Source organism: Sodiomyces alcalophilus (assembly GCF_042370955.1).
Source record: "Sodiomyces alcalophilus JCM 7366 unplaced genomic scaffold ACRALscaffold_1, whole genome shotgun sequence".
In the NCBI taxonomy this organism is placed as follows: Eukaryota; Fungi; Ascomycota; class Sordariomycetes; order Glomerellales; family Plectosphaerellaceae; genus Sodiomyces; species Sodiomyces alcalophilus.
The window spans coordinates 5,988,074-6,002,320 of NW_027263532.1; the positions used below are offsets into that span (position 1 = coordinate 5,988,074).

Here is a 14,247-nt window from a genome sequence, read left to right on the forward strand (position 1 = left end):
GAGGTTTATTAGGTAATAAACAGCTTATTCTTTTTAAAAACGAAATAGTAAAAGAGTCCCTTTATATATATATAAGAGCTAGACTCTTTGGAGGACTCTACTAGGCTGTAGTAAGGCTAGTTATCCTACAAGGTGGGAATAAAGAAATCAATATAATAAAGGAAATCCTATAAAGCTTAGAATAAAGAAACCAGAAAAGTCTAGACCTCTAGAAACAAAGAGACCAAAATAATAAGAAAAGAACCGTAAAAATAAAAGAGACTATATAACTATGGCATAATAGAATAGGCTATATAAACCCCGTTGCCTTAAAAAACCTATATAATAATACCTCTTTTTTTAAGGACTTTAAAGTCTTAGAACAAGAAATTATAGATATAAATAGCTATGATGCCTGCCGCCATAGTAAGGCTATTATACTAGCTAATAAAGACTTAGTTAATAAATACAAAGACTTCTCTTACCTAGAAAAGGTATATATGGATCTCTGCGGCCTAATAGAACTAATAATATATAATAAGAAGCGCTGGATTCTATTAATTATTCACCGTTCTACCCGGTTCCTCTGGGTAAAATTACTGCCTAATAAATCAGAAGTAACCGTCGTTCTAGCTATAAAAGAGTGGAAAATACTAGTAGAAAATAATAATTACGATATAAGAATAAAAGAAGTAGACACTGACGGCGGAAAGGAGTTTATAAACGCCTCCTTTAAACGTCTTTTTTAAGGCGTAAAATATAATATAAAACCACTATATATCTATAAGACCTAAGGCTCGATCGAACGAGCTATTAGAACTATAATAGAAAAGGTTCGTAGCCTGCTTTTCTACTTAGGACTACCTTAATACCTATAGGGAGATGCTGTATATTGAGTAGTATATATATATAACAGGACCCCGAATTCAGCTATAGGTTTTAAGACCCCTTTCGAGATGGTTGAAAAGAAGAAACCGAATATAAATAATATTCGGGTCTGGGGCTTTATAGCCTACTATAAAAATAACGACCCGAACCAGAAGAAACTAGATAGCAGAGCTATTCGTGGTGCCCTTATCGGTTTTAACGATTATAACTATAAGATATATAACCTAGTCTTAAGAAGGATCGGTTGGTTTAGAGACGTATATATACTTGAAAATCAGTTTATATACTCTTCCTTTTTAGACCTAAATACTAGTAATATCTCTCTCCAAGAAGAACAGGTTTCCAACCTAGAGCCTTATTAGCTTCCAGAAAAGTCTATACAATAATAGGTCTTAAAACGACCTTTCGAGTCTATCTAAACTAAAGAAGAAAATAATAATAACCCATAAAATAGACTAAGGAATCTACGAGCAGTATTAGGCTACGATAACCCAGATATAAACACTTGTTATAGACCTGAAAACACCGGCCACTCTAGTATACAAGTTGAAATACCTTCGAAACCGAAGTTAGCTTTTAAAGACTATATAGTAGTTGATGATGAAAATAATAAGCGCTTATTATACTCAGAGCATTAAAGAAAAATTACAAATTACAAATTACATTACAAATTACATGTAATGTAATGTAATTTTTCCGGAAGAAATTACATTACATGTAATTTGCAATGTAGTTTTATAATGTTAGGGGAAAAATTACACTTTTTTTATATATAGATTAAGAGGGTCTTTTAGAATATATAGTATATATAATACTATATATACTATCCTAGGACTATACTAAGTAATATAGACTATATATTAGAGTAGGAGTCCTTATATCTCTATATATATAGTAAAGATATAGGGTTATAACACTTAATATATAAATATAAATCTTGTTTAATATACTTTAAGGGGATATTATAAGCTTAATAAGAATATAAGACTAATATCTTTGCTATAGTCTTACGCTTTAGGGGGTTATCCTTTTATCACCTTTAAATATTAATATTACACTATCTTTAAGTATTATAATACTAGTATTATAATATTAACTCCTAGATATAAGTACTTAACTAAAGTCCAGCTTTCGTATGGTAGTTTTATAGTATCTATAGAAAATAACTCATTTAATAAAGTTCAATTAGCTATTATATAGTATATATATTAGGACTAACTTACTATAGTAACATACTCTATATGATATTATAAGAAGCTACTATTAGAGTAACTTTACTTCGAGACTACTAAAATAGGATTATATAAGCCTAGGGCTAAGGCAAGGCTAGATCCTGTAATTACAGTATAATATATTAGAGTTAAGATATAATCTATAAGCTTAATATAAAACCATATATTCAAAACGGAACTATAATAGGTACTAACGTGATTAGAAGTAGAGTGAATTAGGTCGATTAGTATTCGATAGTATTTAATAATAACTATAGAATATACTAGCTAACTAGGAAAAGAAGACTGATAGAAACAGGGGGATATGTAGCAGGTATATGTATATAAAAGAAATAAAGAGAAAGCTATATTAAAGCAGTAGCAGTAAGCTTGATGTATTAGATGGGTAACTTAGTAAAGTTTTCTTTAGATTATATAGTAGGCTCTTTATTACACAATACCCTCTTTATTACGTCATAGATTATAACATTATATAATATACTTTTATCTCTTCTTATATCCTATATCTTTATATTATTCATTATATATATTGATAATTAAGGCATAGCTACGTTATTAATTTAATATAACTAACTTAGTATAAGGATATATATATCTTTATGCTTCTGATTCTTCTATCTCTAGCTATATCATAGTTATTAATAGCAGGTATTACTATAATATACAGTATATATATATAGAATAAGTATAATTAAGTATAAATATAAATATATAAGGTAGTATATATACTAAGTCTAGTAATATAATTATATTAAATATTAAATAGTAAATACTTAATATCTTAAATATAAAAGCATTTACTAAGCTATTATACTTCTAAGTATTATAGACTCGCTATATAAAATATTATTACTAGTTAGAAACTAATAGTCCAAGTATTCAAGATACTATCTTCTAAACCTTAGTAGACTATATAGTAAAGTTCTTTATAGCTAGCTAGAAACACAAACCTATTATTGGTTATAAGTTATAGTTAATTATACTAGGGAACTTAGTTACTCTAAATAGGATAGTACTAATAAGACTGGATACTAGATACTACTAGTTATACTTATATATATGCACTAATATATATCTTATTTACTATATTATATATATACTGAATATTAAGTAATAATATAAGTAAAATATTGAATTAATACTAGTAGCGATCTACTTATATACTTATATTAGTAATATTAGTATATTAAATACTTATTACATATATATATATATATATAATGTTAAAAGGGCGATATAAACTTAATGCTTTGAATATATATTTATAGAAGAATATATATAAGAAATTAATCTAAGCTCTAGCAGTATTACCTTATTCAGAAGAGGTAAGTATACTACGTAGAGAAGTACTATCTTGTCATAGAAATTAATATATAGACTAAAAGAATAAGATATCGTTTGATATATTTTAATCTTAGTAACTTAAGATAGTATAACAACTAATATATATATTAAAACTACTTGTTATTTAATCTTAATATATCGGGTTATTCTATATCTATAACTATATTATTTATTCTTATTTCTTTAACTCCTAATAGCCTTAGCGTATAGAATATTTTAAGAATAGATATATAATATTATAAAAAAATATTATACTACGTGAATATACGTATTATAGAACTATTAGAATTATAGCTAAGTAGATATTATATAAGCCAGGGAAAAGACATAGTATTAAACAAAGAATAATGAGAAGACTAATTCTAAGGCTATGCTATATAAATCATTATTTTAAAATCATTAACTTATACTATAGTCTTTAAGACTAATAGTTCTAATTCGGTAAAGTATAATGTGATTCTATAAATTAGATAATATCTATATATAGTAATGGCTATTTATGAAAGGAAGCTACTCTATAATAGTCCTAGAATAAAGGCAACTATAATGATAGTAGATATACGTCTTTCTATATAAATAAGTGTACTAAGACGATCGCAGAGCCGTCGGTATATAATTAGACCGATTGCCAGGTATAAACTACTAATCCGAACCTATATTATTATAGGTATAACGAGATATAGTTTAATGCCTTAAGTTAAAGTCTTATTTAAAAGTCAGCGCTTAGTTAATGATAATATAACGACCACTCTGCGATTCTAACCTATTAAGCCTTTTTCTATAATATCCTCTCCTTTAATAAATTCTATAAACTTTCCTTTTATTATAATAAGTTTGATAATTTATAAGGCTTTATTTAATAAAATAAGTAGTTATATAAACTAGAGTTAGGCTATGGCTTATTAACTAGATTTATAGGTTTTATAATTATCTTATCCCTTATAATAAGATTACTATTATATATTTATAAATTTAGATAGTTTATTTAAATTAGGAAACTATTAATAAAGTATAGGTCCCTAGAATATATACTATAGCCTGCTATTATTAAGCTATTCTGATTAGTATAACTTATATTAAGAGATATCTCGGCTAATATTATAGCTTTATATTAAGTGTTTATAGTACCTAGTATAAGAATAGCTAGTTATAGGAGTATCTTAAGATATATTATATAGAATATATACTATTAAAAGTATCCTTATATATATATATTTAATTATAAGTATATAAAGTATATTATAGCCTGCGTAGAATATAGAAGATATACTAATTTAACTTGTATATATCGTTTAATATATAGAAAACCTATACTAAAAAAAGTGTAATTTTCCCCCTTATATTACAAAATTACATTACAAATTACAGTACATGTAATGTAATGTAATTTGTAATGTAATTTTTTTAATGCTCTGATTATACTTAATAGAAGATACTACTCTCGGAAACCTATAGTTCTAAATAGAGCCTTACTACCTCTTAACTATAAACTCTTTATTAGAACCAGCTACCTATAAAAAGGCTATGCAAAGCTTAGATAAATCATAATGGATAGACGCTATGGTAGCAGAAATAATAGAACTAGAAAAAAGAAAGACCTGGGATTTAATAACTATAAAATATACGCCCCTTGATAAAATAAAGGAAAAATACAACGTCCTAGGCGGACGATGGGTCTATAAAATAAAACTAAATAATAAAGGAGAACTAATAAAATACAAAGTAAGATGGGTTATATAAGGCTTTAATTAAGTACTCGGAATCGATTACTTAGAAACCTTTTCTATAATATATAGACCCGAAATATATAGACTTACCTTCTTATTAGGCGTTTGCTTAGGCTGGGAATTCAGGTAGTTCGACGTAATAAACGCTTTCGTATATACCGATATAGATACCCTGATATATACCGTTTAACTAACGGGTTTTAAAAAATAAGAAGGTAATAGTATAACTATCTGTAAGCTAAATAAAGCTTTATACGGCCTGAAATAGAGCCCTAGACTCTGGTATAACTTCCTAGTTAAAATCTTTACTAAACTAGGTTATAAGGTCTTCGAGTTTGATAAAGGACTCTTCATATATTATAATAAAGGAGACCGAGCTATATTCCTTTGCCACGTAGATAATATCGTGGTTATAAGTCCCTTAGATACTATAATAGATTACTTTTATAAAGAGATATCTAAGGATATTTTACTAAAAAACTTAGGTGAAGTATATACCTTTCTAGGCAATGAAATAAATATAAATATAACTAAAAAGACACTCTCTATAAGCTAACTGCTATATACGAATAAAAGACTAGAAAGGTATAATAAACGAGCTCTTAAAAAGGTAGATACCCTATATATTCATAAACAGGTCCTAATACCAAACCCTGAACAGGCGTTAAAAGAAGATATAAAGAAATATTAATAACAAGTAGGAGCTTTACTATATCTAGCTCTTTACTCTAGGCCTGATATAAGCTATGCCGTTAATAAGTGTGCCCGATATATAAGTAACCCCTCGAAGGAACACTTTATGGCACTAAATAGAGTCTGGGCCTATATAAACGCATATCCTCATATAGGTCTTTTATATAACTGTAAAAGAGATAACCTATATATATACGGTTACTTAGACGCTAGCTTTTTAGATATTCTTGAAGATAGAACGTCTACCTTAGGATATATATACTGCGTAGGAATAAATAATTCTATTAGCTGGACCTTATCGAAGCAGAAAGTCGTTGCTTTATTAATAACAGAAGCCGAATATATGGCTCTGACCGAGGCTATAAAAGAAGGAATCTATATACATAATCTATATACTGAACTAACAGATAACCTTAATATAGAATTCAGTAATAATAAACTAAGGATTCCTACTATTCTTATAAATAGCGAGAGTACTAAAAAGGTCGCTGAAAACCCGGAATTTTATAAAAGAGTAAAGTATATCGATAGATAGTTTTACTTCTATAGATAATAACTATAGGAAAATAATATAAAGGTAGTGTATATAAGCACTAAATATAATATATCCGATATAATCACTAAAGGTTTACTAAAAGAGACTTATAATATACTCTGCGGCTATATAAACCTAGGTTATAAAGACGATATATTACCCGAATATAACCTACCACCTTATAAAGAAATAAAAGAACTTAAATACTAGGTTTTTTACCTATAGACAGGTTTTCCTAGGATAAAACTAAGAAGGGTTTTTTTTTTTTTAATTTTTCCCTATACTATAATAAAGATAGAGGTTTTCCTTTTTTTTTCCTCGCCTTAAAAATATATAGACTGTGAAAATAACTAGCTAGGCTGCACCTATTATATAGGAGTCAGCTTACGGGGGGGTGTTAGTACTATACCTAGAAAATAAATATATCTATATACGGTATAGTACGATATACGAAACCTCCTATAAGTCAAAGACTTCCTAAGTCCCCCAGGGACTTCCCGAGTCCCCCAAGGACTTCCTAAGTCCCCCAGGGTCCTCCCGAGTCCCACAGGGACTTCCTGAGTCTTCCAGGGTCCTCCCGAGTCCCCCAGGGACTTCCCGAGTCCTCCAGGGTCCTCCCGAGTCCCCCGGGACCCCAGGTGGACCCACGGACCCTCAGGTAGGCCCACGGACCTTCAGGAGGACCCATAGACCTTCAGGTGGACCCACGGACCTTCAGGACCTTCGGAGTAACCCAGGGACCTTCAGGACCTTCGGAGAAACCCACGGACCCTCACCTATACTTCGAGGGTCTGGATACCAAATCAGTAGCTAAATAAGCTATAGGAAAGGGTTATATATACCAGGCTGCCCGCCTCCCTCTTCCTTTCCTTTCTCTCTCTCTATATCTTACTTCTGCAGTCTTCACAGTCTTCCACAATTCAAACTGCCTCTTTTCCTCTAGATCTTCCTCTTCCGCTCCATCTCTTCGTGACCGAAGTAAAAGGTCCTCTAAAACTTACTTATAAATAAAGAACCCTGATCCGAAATAATACTATCCGGTAACCTATAAACACTAAAAACTCTTAACTATATAATATCGGCTAAACCTTTAGCAGTTAGTGCACTACTATAAGGGATATAAAGGGAATACTTTATATAACAGTAAACCACTATAAGGATTATATCCTTTTTTTTTCCGCCCTAATTAATAGGAGGGAGACCCGTAATAAAATTAATTAAGATCTCCTAGAACGGATAAGACGGAACTAGAAGACACGCTATACTGCCCTGGAGCTTCCGGACTAAAACTTCATTACCAGTCTCCCATTAGGCTATTTTTAAGTAGCAGAACGATATTTTTTATTATTTATTTAGGTCAGAATTAAATAAGTTATTTAACGATTTATTTTTATTATTTTCTTTATTGCTTTTTCTTTATTACGTTATCGATAAAGAACAGAAATAAAGAGTACTAAGCTAAAGGTCTGATTCTGATTAGCCTAGCTTCGAAAAGTGGGTCTAAAAATAGGTCTAAATGGTAAAGCTATTTATAGATTTTATAGCGCGAAGAAAAGCGATACTTATACTAAGCGAATAACAGGATTTCCACGGGCGGACTTTTCACTAAAAGCTTATAGACCACGTTACGATATCCTGTTATTATAGGCAGCGCGGTAGGTTAAATAGCTTAATTAGTATAGCTATTATTCGTGGAGTAGTTATAAAAGCTTTTATATTCAATCCATGTATTCGTTATTTTTCTTCTTTTTTAAAAAGTCCTTCGTAAAACAAAGGAATAGTATATCCGATTATAACAAAGAGTCTTATTCCGATCGTGTAGTTCTTCTGGAACAGGAATAAAAAGCGTACCTCTTGGCACGACTCTTAGCGACCGTATTAGGAAGAATAAAGAGCTTTAAACTATAGTATCGGAACGAACGGTTCGATTCGATTAGCTATCTTCGGGAGATAAAGGGATTTCGTATAGTCGGAGATAAGGATCTATAACCGGGGGAGGATAAAGGGATGGCCTCAAAAGGCAGGTAGGAGTCTTTTTAGTATTTTTACGTGGCCTAATAATAGGATAGAAAAGAGTAGATTTCCTTCTTTACTAACCCGGGCTTATAATCTTTTAATAGATTAGGCTACGAGTAGTAGGCCATACGCGCGGAAGACAGGAAAATCAAGCAAATAGCTATTAAATTCGTAGATCCGTAGGATTACTGCTTATTACGCGAATATATAAAGAACTGACTTCTGGGATTTCTTCCTGGATCCGGGCTAGCAAAAGACCCTAGAAGATTAGGTGGCAACTATTACGTCAACAGTCTACGCGACGGTTATCACGCCACGTTATTAGCTTAAGTAATAACTAAGATATCGTATTTACGATACCTAGTATATTTATATAATATATATCATAAGCCAAGTATATATACACGTATAATACGTATAGTATTATAGTATAGGTTAAGCTGGTTATAAAGTAGACGTCTAGTTATATAGCTATAACTATATACTGTTTATTTTAACTTAGATATTATACTTATTATTCTTATGATTATTACTTATTATAAGTATATTATCAACAGTTTCTATAAAGTTACCTATGTCCGAGATAGACCCGACCGGCCGTCTCTTAGATATCGTTAATAGGGATATAGTCTATAGTCTATACGGCGACGATAAGCCTTCTACGCTATATATATAGTCCAATCGCGGCCCGGTCGCCCGCTACTCTAAGGGATTTTCGAAGCCTTTTATCCCGGAGATAGTTATATAGGATAATAGCTACACCGAATAGAGGCGTCGCGATACTAGGTAGTATATATTAAAGAGGGGCCGGTCTACTAAAGTCCGCCTAGATAACCGTTTCGTGGTCCCTTATAGTCTATATCTATCTCCTAAGTACGGCGCCTATATTAAGGTTCATATTTACGGGACTATAAAAGTAATTAAGTATATCTATAAGTACGTTTATAAGGGCAGTGATCGTATAACAGTTTAGATTACTGCCGAGGAGAGCGAAAATAAGGTATCTCTTTATCAATAGAGTCGTTATATCGGGCCTATAAAGCTAATAGTATAGTTATTTGAGTTTTCTGTTTATTAAGAGTATCAGCCTATTATACGCCTGCCGGTCTATCCTAAGGGCGAGTAGCCAATCTATGTCTAAGAGGACGCGACCGCCTCCTAGATTATAGGGTAGTTATAGTAGCGGAAGAGTCCGCTTATAGCTTCCTTTAACTATAATCGCGAATATAGTAACGGTTATTATCTATACTATCACAAATTCCTGGGCTATTATACTTAGTTACCTTAAGAGTTTACGTGGCGACTAAGTTAGCGGGGGTTCTATATCGGGCGCGTATATTATATCCCACCTACCTCGGAAGAGCCCTATTACCTATAGCTACTCTTAGTATTTATTTATAGCCTGATTCCTTTTTCCGATCTTTATATAATTAATAGAGTCCCTTATAGGATTTTTCGTAAGCCCTATGTTACTACCAGTTTATTATATAATAACGGCTATTAGGTTACCTGTTTTAAAGAGGCCGCTATGTAGTATACTAGTCACGCCTTATAGGAGCTATTTATTATAGCACTTACCTTTAGCGATATTTAGAGAGTAGTGGCTATCTAAGAGGCTTTCGTAGAGTCGATTTAGAATAACTTTGAGTAGAAGATTAAGAGAGAGGGACTCTATTATCCCCTGTCTCTTAAGCAGCCGTATATTAACTATAGTCTCTTTCTTATAAGGACGCGGCTTATAGACGCTAGCAGGACTCTTAAAGAGTATAGTTTACTGGCTCCCGCTTATAATTAGTATCTTAGTACAGGGAACTCCCTCTTAGCCGATAAGCTTAACTATAATCGTGCGGCTTAGTTAGCGGCCTTTAACGATATTAATTATCAGTTTATTTATTTATGTATTTATTCTCTTACTCTACTATCCTTTTATTATCTACTACCTAGGTAGTCTAGGAGCCAGAATTCTAACTATAGGGTCCTTCTCTAATACCTATAGGGGGGAAAACCGTAGTATAAGACTTAGGGAACTAGTATAAGACTTAGATAAAAACCCCTATACTCCCCTCTTTTAAGGATTCATGCCTCGTGCGGGGCTGTGGCGGCCCCGGTAGTAACTTATCTACTAGTACGAACCTCGCCGCTTCTATACTAGGAAGCCTATAACGTTACCTGTAGCGGCTTTAAAGCCGACTCCGTACTTTGATTAACGGCGCGCGCGTGATTATTCTCTTTTTGGTTGTATACGCCCCGTGTGCCCTAGGACTAGCTCCTACGGGCCCACTACGGGCTAGTTTATATGCTTCCTAGGGTATAAAAGCTCCTAAGCTTCTCCTGCTCTCTTTATAGTTATAGGTAAGGCTACCGTAGGCTATATACCTTCGTAAACGCTTACATAATACCGTAAAAGGCTGCCTCCGTATTATAGAAGTAACGCCGCGTATTTTACTCACGCGCTTAGGGATAGCGCAGTACCGTCTTCTCGTTTTTCTATAGTAGGGCGACTAACTCCCCCGTGACACCTATTATCGACTAGCGAAGCCGGGCGGAGGTGGGTCTAATAGGCACCCTATTTAACCCTTATCTACGTGCTAAGGCAGATAAGGGCCCCTAAGAATAGGTTCCGAGTAGAGTAAAAAAGAAAAGGGGTTCCTTTTTTTATGTACGCCTCTAGCTGGATTCGAACCGACCCAGTCACCTCGACTATATACCAGGTACACTACTACTATACTATAATGGCAATTATCAGTTTAATACCTACTAGACGGCTATGTTTTATAACATTATCGATATAGTATAGTCTAGGCGTGGTGGTCGGTTTTGCTTATAGGGCTTGGCGGTACCGGGAAGACGTTAATATACTATAGCCTCTACGCTTACTTCCGATTATAAGGGCGGGTTATTCTATATATTACGTCTTCTAGGGTCACCGCTATACTACTAAAGAGCGGCTATACCGCCTACTCCTGGTTTAAGATACATATTTATACTAATAGCGACTCTTCTTATAATATTCGGAGGAATACTAACCTTACCCGATTACTATAGGAGGGGGTGTCACGGGTATAATTTATTGAAGTTAGGGATAGCCTGAATAGGAGGAGATAATATATCTTAATAGTTATAAAGGCGATTAGATAGGGTTATAGTACTCGGAAATAGATAGCTGAGTCGGCCCCGGGGCCAGTATTATCTGGGCCGACCTGGTATAGTATAATAGGGAGGACCACCGGCGGATAGGTTGTGGTCCTAGGAATATCTTCGAGGAGATTCCCCGAGGTTCTCCGGAATGAGGCTCTGGCTATCCATAAAAAGGATAGGTGAAGCTAAACTCCTGGCTTCTAAGTTAAGCGAATAATTTAACTCCTAATTTAACCTATTAGTTTACCCTGCGTTTTTAATTATCTTATAACGTCTCTTTACTCTTTACACAAACACCCCTAATAGGCGGCCTTAGTTGTCTAGGACGAGGTTCCTATATAGTATAGGCACTACTTTCAGGCAGTTAATTATACGTTATAGGATATCCGGGATTATAGCAAGCCTTTTAGTAGGATACCTATTATATTCGGTGGTAATTTTACCTAGATTCTCCCCGTTGTTCGTGGTAGTGGTTAGCCTTATATTATATAGGCCTGCTTCTAGCGATCGCCCCTTTAGCCCTAGCTTGGTGTTCTCTGCCTTACTTAGGATATACGGGTTACTAACGCTAAGTAAAATAATCAGACGTTTATATAGTAGTTACGCGATCTATCATATAGTAAGGCCTATCGTGGTTTAATTAAGCTTTTCCCTTCTATTACCACCGTCTTTAAGCACGTCCGTCTCCACGATTATATATATTATATTAAACGTTTTCGGCAGAGTCTATTCGATTACCTAGTCTTTATGGATCGTGTTATCCTGATAGCGCGTAACGCGTATATTAGCGATATTAATAATACTATAATCGAGCGATTTCTAGGGGAGTCGCGGACTTACTTCTCTACGAACACGGTCGATAATCGCCTATCCGATACTAATAGTATAATTCCGGCTTAGGGTCTAGGCGTCCTGTTATTGATAGAGTTGTCTTCTATCCCGCCTACTAAGCTTGAGCTTAAGATTAGAGCCCCGGTTATTCTTATACGGAACCTTAGCCTATAGAAGGCCCTTTATAATAGTACGCGGATAGTTATCTTACGTATAGTAACTAACGTGTTGGAGGTGAAAATTTTATTAGGGTCGGATACGGGCTAGGGTTACTTTATCCCGCGGGTTATACTAGATAGTACCGAGTAGGAATACGCGTTTATTCTCCGTAGGCGTTGGTTTCCTATATGCCTCTGTTTCATAATAACTATTAGTAAGTCGTAAGGTTAGTTATTCGGTATAATTAGCATAGATTTAAGTCTACTGGTCTTTACGTATAGGCAGTTCTATGTCGTCATATCCAGGGCTACCGATATACGACGATTATTTATTCTTTTACCGGGCAAAGATAGACTACTAACCGAAGAGAGGCGTCGTGTAGATAATATCGTATACCCGGAGGTTTTAATAGAGTCGTTTACTTAGGGTCGTATACTTCCGAACACTGACTTTACCGGGCACGTTTACTATAGTATAGGATATAGGCAGAGGAATAGCGGGCGCGTTAATCCTTAATAGCAAAAGAAAGGAAAAAAGGAACGGTGAACGCCTAGGCCTAAATTTCTTTATAGTATTAATAAAAACAAAAAATAGAGAAGCCTATTCGTAACCATAAAAAAAGATAAAAAATCCCTTTATAGTTATAAAAAAAAGCAAAAGAAAATTCGTATCTATCGTATCCGTTACTGCTTATTTCCTAGGCTGTCTTCTAATACTTATAGAATATCCCTATAGAACTGGATTAACGCCCACTTTTAGGTATTTGTTATGCTGCCCGTTAATATTATCAGGTTCTATTCTATATTACCGGGTATAGCGGGGTGGGGGGGGGGGGGGCGGGAGCGGGCTATACGGGTATTCCGTGTATTCCGTGTATTCCCCATATAGCGGGTATAGCAGGTATAGCGAGTATTACGGGAGGGCGGCGGCGGCGGTAGGATCTAGGGGCCTCGGGGGGAGAGCGGGAGGGGCGGGCGCTGCGACCGGCCACGTATAAGATAGTCCTAGGGTCGTATTTCTTTTGCCCTTAGAGGTGCTAGCCGACGTCTTTATCCTCTTAGAGGACGGGGTGGGAGGTATAGGCTCTAGGGTATCGTAAGGCGTTAGTATACTACTATACTACTACTTAGTAGTCTACAGGATATAAGATTACTATAAGATCACCACTTACTATTATTCTTATCGGCGACGCGCTTATTTTTACGAGGCATAGCGGTAGGATAGTACGAGTATATTTTCTACTCTCTAAGTTAAAGTGGTAGTTATTATAACTGCTATTAGCTACTCCGGGGACTATATAGTAGATAGTAAAGGGACCGTCTGTATTAGCGCACTGCTTATAATCCTTACTATACTCGCCCACTAGAGTTATTATAACCGCCTCTTTATTAGCAACGCGGTCGAGGTTAAGTTATTTATCCTCGCGGGGGATAAGATCGCCTTTAATCTACGGTATCGCTAGTTATTAGTATATAATATATAAAGGGATAGCTCGCATTATAGTGGAAATATACCTATAGACCGTGTATAGTCCGTAAAGCCTTACTGTCTTTATAGCCCTTCTTATATATCTTTTAGAGCACCTCTGCTCGCGGCACTATATATACTTTATTAGTGGCTATTGGTTTTTAGATATAGCCCCGCAGGGCGGAGGGGGGAGGTTCGGGGGCCCCGGGGGGGGGGGGGGGGGGGGGGGGGCCCAAAA

General features: G+C 34.5%; 1 protein-coding gene and 1 pseudogene across 2 annotated transcripts; both read right to left on the reverse strand.

Moving 5' to 3' along the window:
- Nucleotides 1–6,875: 6,875 nt before the first annotated feature.
- ACRALDRAFT_2016065 (uncharacterized protein) lies at nucleotides 6,876–7,086 on the reverse strand (the record flags this gene model as incomplete). The annotated part of the gene is made up of 2 exons (XM_071019828.1): nucleotides 6,876–6,891; nucleotides 6,947–7,086. 2 exons carry the CDS (start codon nucleotides 7,084–7,086, stop codon nucleotides 6,876–6,878), a joined length of 156 nt encoding a protein of 51 aa, XP_070880200.1.
- Nucleotides 7,087–11,076: 3,990 nt separating this feature from the next.
- ACRALDRAFT_t50 lies at nucleotides 11,077–11,151 on the reverse strand (annotated as a pseudogene). The gene has a single exon. The product of its transcript is annotated as a tRNA-OTHER (tRNA).
- Between the last annotated feature and the right edge of the window lie 3,096 nt (nucleotides 11,152–14,247).